Source organism: Nelumbo lutea, chromosome 8 (assembly GCF_056320005.1).
Source record: "Nelumbo lutea isolate HS-2025 chromosome 8, American lotus-T2T, whole genome shotgun sequence".
NCBI lineage: Eukaryota > Viridiplantae > Streptophyta > Magnoliopsida > Proteales > Nelumbonaceae > Nelumbo > Nelumbo lutea.
In genome coordinates, this window is record NC_142691.1 from 50,768,853 (window position 1) to 50,774,899 (window position 6,047).

General features: G+C 38.8%; 1 protein-coding gene across 7 annotated transcripts in view; it reads right to left on the reverse strand.

Annotated features, from left to right (window-relative positions):
- Positions 1 to 4,305, reverse strand: part of LOC148844125 (uncharacterized) — a 53,541-nt gene extending 49,236 nt beyond the window's left edge. For 4 of the 7 annotated variants that reach the window (XR_016103286.1, XR_016103284.1, XM_088957895.1 and 1 more), the window contains exons 1-3: positions 4,190 to 4,305; positions 3,908 to 4,095; positions 1,693 to 1,785 (exon numbers count right to left, since the gene is read on the reverse strand). Coding sequence is in view for 4 of the 7 variants with exons in the window: in XM_088957895.1 (XP_088814021.1) it covers positions 1,693 to 1,776 (84 nt within the window). In the remaining 3 variants the exon portion in view is untranslated. The remainder of the gene's footprint in view (positions 1 to 1,692; positions 1,786 to 3,907; positions 4,096 to 4,189) is intronic. The other 3 variants (XR_016103285.1, XM_088957896.1, XM_088957894.1) reach the window with 3 other exon arrangements.
- Positions 4,306 to 6,047: the final 1,742 nt, after the last annotated feature.

Genomic DNA, 6,047 nt, shown 5'->3' on the forward strand with positions numbered 1-6,047 from the left:
TGGATGGGTTCTTTGGCAATAGTGGTGTTATCGTCCTTGCTGCCACCAACGGGCCGGATATCCTTGATACCGCTTGGGCTGGCCCCCCCACCCCTAACTGGTGACGCCCTCAATGCTATACTCTGCTTCTCCGTCGTTTGCGACAACACTTCTCTTTGCTACCTCCCTATTTTCTTCAACCAAAATATTGGAGCTCGGCTGTGAGGTGTCAAATAGCTAGGGTATCTAATCAATACACGGTCCTCCAATATAATTTACAGCTCCAGTTCCCAAGCTCACCTTAGCAACTATGTAAAACTATGCCATTGATGCCTCCTTTGTCTTATTCTAGGGATATTATAGAGGAAAACTAGAGAAAAGAAGTTGCAGCAGCGCTAGTGGTCGTGCCCCGACTCGGCCAATGGTGTTTAAGTTCAGCCTTAATGGCACTGCCAATGCTAATGCCAGAACGGGAAGCAACACAAGATAACAGGAAGAGAGAAGCAGGGGCAGAGACGGGAAGCGGGAAATAGACGAATAGGGGATCAAGGGAAAGAGAGGGAGATCGAGGAGGAGCTGCTACTGAGTTTAAATCTGCCACTTGCAATGGCAATGATGAAACAGGGGAAGGGAACAAGAGAGAACAAAGGGGAAGAAGGAGAGAAAGAGAGAGAGAGAGAGGCCAGAGGTAGGGGATTATTGCATCATTGTCCGTCTCTTTTGGTTTGCCGTTGTAACTAGAGAGGGAAGGGAGAATGAATGGTAGTGAGGAAGAGACCAAGGGCAAAAGGAACATTTCATCATTTCTGTTATTATTTAATGACGATGTTAATTATCAGAGACAATAGAGCTGGTTTAAGACAATAGTTAAACAGTAAGGGTACAGTTTGTCAATTAGCTAAACGGTAGGGGTAGTTTAAGAAATTTGCCCTATAATTTATTTCCTTTCATCAATACCCTCTCTCAAACTTAAGCACCAGTTTCCCTTCAAAAATCCAGCTTCACAGTTCCAATCCTAAACCAGCTAATCCAGCTCACTTCCAACATCAAAAATCCTACTACCTGCCTCATAAATCCCCAACTTGTTTCCCATTTCTACACATCAGCAGTAGTGTTTTAAAAAGCATACAAGGCTTAAATAACCCAAGTGTGAATCTTGACACTCGTGCCTGAAAGTATAAACACATTCTTGACACACAAGATGCATTTTGTGTGTGTGTATGTATGTATGAATATGTATATACACTTACACGTAAATATGTGCTCGTATCAATGCTTTAGCATATTTAAATCCATTTTGATTATCATTTAGAGCTCCCTAATAGTTCTTAAATTATTTGTATGAATGCAACGACATTATCTAAAGCTCCTAATATTCTCAACTCATTTGTTTATGCAATTGATAATTCAAGTATATCCTTTTCTTACACAAAATTATAAGAATATACTCCTCTTATGAATGTTTTATGATTCTCATATTAGTTCGATGCTTTTCTTAAAAGTCCATAATTTTTTACACCTAAAGTTCCTAGCACCTCATCTCATGCCTCCATGTTTTTAAACAATGATCATCAATTGTTAGCTATCCTACCGGCCTGAGTTTCTCAGTCTACTCATCAAGAACTAATCAATAGAACACAAACATAAAGAAACCCAGTAGACTTGGTGGAATCCAAACAGTTTCAGGGTAAATCTATACCACTTTGTACTTACATGCATAAGCTTTGCCTGATTCTGTTGTTGAGGTGCTGCTGCAAGCAACCTCCTCAGGTTAATTTCTACTTTGCTTAATCCCATGTTGAGAATCTACAAGATTTAACAAGATGCGTCAGTGCGACAATAAAACAAAATTGGTACCAACAACATCATCCATTATGAGTTTATGACAGGAATCCAGTAAGCTCATATGTTGCCATAGTTTTTTTTTTTTTTTATCAATCATATGTTGCCATAGTTTAGTAAAGGCAACTTTGAAACCAAGAGAGAACATGTATGTATAGAGGCAACTTTGAAACCAAGAAAGAACGTGTATGTATAGAGGCAGCTTTGAAACCAAGAGAGAACATGTATGTATAGAGGCAGCTTTGAAACCAAGAGAGAATTATGTAGTATGTCTGTATGAAAAGTGAGAGGGCACTCAACATGATCATGCAAGTTTCTTCACTACACTAATCTCTCTTAGCATGTAGGAAAATGGCAGGGCTAATTCAAAGCATTCATTTTCCCATTTTTCCTGTTTTTTTTTTTTTTGACTGCTAAAAAAATATCTATCTTCACTCTTTGATACCACACACAAAGAAAAAAAAATTACTCACCCAAATCCCATATATAAGTAGAAAGTTTAATAAGGTCAAGCAGGGATGCTCAATAGAGGATCCCTAGCTATTACCACTACATGGAGGATCCATATGATCAATCCAAGCTACTCGTGAGCATCGGAAAAACGGCTCACATTCCACTTGGGCTGGAAATGGAATCACCACCCATCAATTTAGGAAATGGAGGTGATGGGACCTTCGAGAGTGATTTTCAAAATACTTTGTTTTAATAGTGACTCAAAGCCCAAGGCACCAGTCCGGGTAAGACTCGAATGGGAGAGGGAAGGGGTTAGACACCCCTCTCCCCGGTCCAATAGGTGGGGCCCACATGAGATACCAACAAGCACAAACAAACAAGATATAGTAATAAGAATAAGAAACAAGAACAAACAAAAGAAACTACTACATCAAATTTATTATTATATTTTATCATATTTCTTATTATCACATCCACTTTATTTTGCAATGTCAACTCTTTTTCTTTTTTTTATTATTATTATTTTTTTAATTGAATCCTATTTATACATGTATTCATTAATTCCCTCCCCCTCCCCCCACCCATTAACCAATTCCAACTCTTCCTATTCTCACCCTCCTTATCCCATCACTTTACCCCAAAAGCAAACTAACTGTTCAAACTCACAAATCTGCTCAAAATATCTTGACTCCACTATTTATTATTACGTTCTTTTTTTATTTTTTATGCCATTTTTGTTGCTGATTTCCATTTTATGTTTATTTTTTTATGATTTATTCTGGTTTTGTTGGGAGACTACTGTGCTCCCTGTAATCTGTTTTCCTTCCCCTTCCTTTCTAATCCTCTCTCTAGGTTGCTGAATCTTCCCCTAACATAGCTTCAGCTCTAGCCACCAAACCCCCTGTTTTGTTTGCCTAGCAACCTTGCATACAACTCCCCAACTCTCTTCTTCCTTCTTGTTGAAATGTTATAATTATTAAGATTTCCAATCATCTTTATTTTTTATCAAACAGTTTATATACTCTCTTTTGTGATTGAAGAGGTTTCAGAACCGGGCCTTAACATCAACAGTTCCCTGGTCTACAGCATTAATAAGCCTTAACGGTCAATATGCCCCCAACATCTTTTGTCACAGTCTAGGTTTCAAAACAATCAAACCTCTAACTAATATTCTCGCAGCTGGTTCATGGCCGTATCGGTCCTTCAACATAACAAACACTATGAGATTGTGACCAACTGAATTGTAAACTCAATAATGTTTATTAAAAGAAAACAATCCTTCAACATAACAAGACGATAAGAGATCTGAAACCTACGACCATTTATTCAAATAGATCAGACAAAGGATGTAATGAAAGATAAATTGAAATGAGCCGCACGCAGTTGTGAACGCAGAGAAGCATAATCGTTAATAGAGAAAACAAAGAAAAACAAAAGTCCATTATATAACGGATCCATTGTAAACTCAAAACATGATGCGACATTTGAGATCTAAGGGATGTTACGACGAGGCTGGGTAGGTCTCAAGAGAACAGATTCAGTGGAGCTATCATCATCGGTTCTGATGACCCTCCCGACACCCATCATTTCATACCAAAATTTACAGAGAAGGTAGATGAAAACAGCGACTGACCTGAGTGAGATTTTGGCCAGGCTGGGACTGACCTAATTGAGATTTTGGCCTGAATTTGACTGGCGCTGCAAACAGCGACTGACGACGAAGGTAGATGAAAAACTCTGGAACTTGATACACGGAAATGATAGTGAATCGCCGGAATCCGATTGGAGATCAAACCAAACCTCACTCCGCGAGTTATTACTCTATAATTGAAGAACAGAGAAAAGAAATACAGAGATAAAACGCAGAACAAGAGGAAAGACTTATGAAAAAAAAAAGAAAAAGAAAGACAGAGACCAGCTACAGAAGGAAGAGTCGGGAAAAGAAGCTGGCCATTATTCGTTCACCGCTGACAAGTGAAGCAGGGACCACCGCTGACAAGTGAAGCAGGGACGGAACAGCTTTCCCACCCACCCAGAGAGCTTGGGCCCCTTTTAAAGAATAATTAGGGGCAAGTTCGTAAATTTAAGAAAAATTCGGGGGAGACTGACAGCTTTGCACACGCGGGTCAAAAAGGGTTTATTCGGTCAAACCGGGTTTGGTTCGATGATGGGTGGTTCGGGTTAAAGAAAAATGGAGGATTGAGATTGGTGCGTTCAATAACAAAGGGGGCTTTTGTGTTTGTGAGCTACCAATGTTGGCAAAAATGGAATATTTCCTGGTGGATGGGTAAATGGGGGTATGTTTGACTGAAATTTCACAACGTGAAGTTTTTGGAGGTCTTGAGTTGTTTGGTGGGGTTGGATTAGGCCAAGTGGGCCCAGATCGGGTAGATCTGGATAAGATTTAATTCGGCTAATATGGGGTCTCGGAATGGAATATAGGTGCGACCAAGGGGCAAACTGGGTCTATTTTGGATGAAACTTTTCAATATAGGGTTTTTGGGTAGTTTGAGATGATTGGTAAAGTCAGATCGGGTCAAATGGTCAAAGATCAAAAGGACTTGATATTTAGTCAATCTGAAGCCTTGAAACAAAATCTTGGTATGATTAAGGGAAAATGGAGGTATTTTTTGTGAAAATTGGCAAGGTGAAGTTTTTGGGGGTTTTGGACTGATTGGAATGTTAAATTGGCCCAAATAAGCCCTCATCGAGCAAATCTAGAAAGAGCTTGATTTAGTTAATCTAAAGCCTCGAAATGGAATCTATGAGTGATTAAGGGGTAACAAAGGTGTTTTAGGTTGAGATCTCATAGGATATGATTTTCAGGTAGTATGAGGTGATTCATAAGGTTAGATTGAGTCAACTATGCCCAGATTAGGCAGATTTGGAATTTGGTCAATATAAAGCCTTAAAATGAAATATTGGTGCGATGGAAGGGTAAGCAAAGGTTTTTTTAGATGAAATTTTATAGGTGGGTATTTGGAGGTGTACAGGATATGTTGGTGATGTCTAATCAATCTTAGAGGGTCAATATTGTAGGAATTTGGGTCAACGAGATGTTTTGAAATGGAGTCTTGGTTTGTGGAATGACATTTGGGGGAATTTAGGGTTGAAACTTTATGGTGTGGTTTGATCGATTCAGATGTGTCAAGATCAAGGGAATCTGAGTTTTGGGTGTTTAGGCCATCGAGAGGCGTTTGAATGGAATATTTGTTCGATGAAGGGGTAAATGGAGGAATCTTAAGCTAAAATTTTATGGGTAGATAGGTGTTTTGGAAGGTCCTAAGTCTAATGGTTCTGTCTACTCTAATGGTTGAGGTGTAAGTGGGGGTCGATCAGGGCCATCGGATAGGTATTAGTTAGGTTTAAAAGTTGTTCTATGGGCTCTTAGGGTGAAATTCATGATTTTTGGGTTTTGGGGTCTTTTGAAGAGATCAAGAGTGTCTGATTAGATGTTTGAGGTAAATTGGAGGTTCAGGCGGCGGACCGAGCAAAAATCAGGTGTTAACACTACTCATAAAAAAGGAGGCTCCCTACATCACCATGCAAACACTCATAATGTTCTAAAAAGTGTAAAGGGCTTAAATCAAATTGAAATATAAATTCTATCATAATTGGAAATATCATCTGATTCTTTTGAAATTTATCAAAATATAAAATTTATACAGTTACAATGGATCTTCAGATTTTTTATTAAACCCACAATGGCTAATTTACCCATTTATTTTTTGTCCACCTTCCTCATTCTTATGCATCTTCCTCCAAAATAGGAC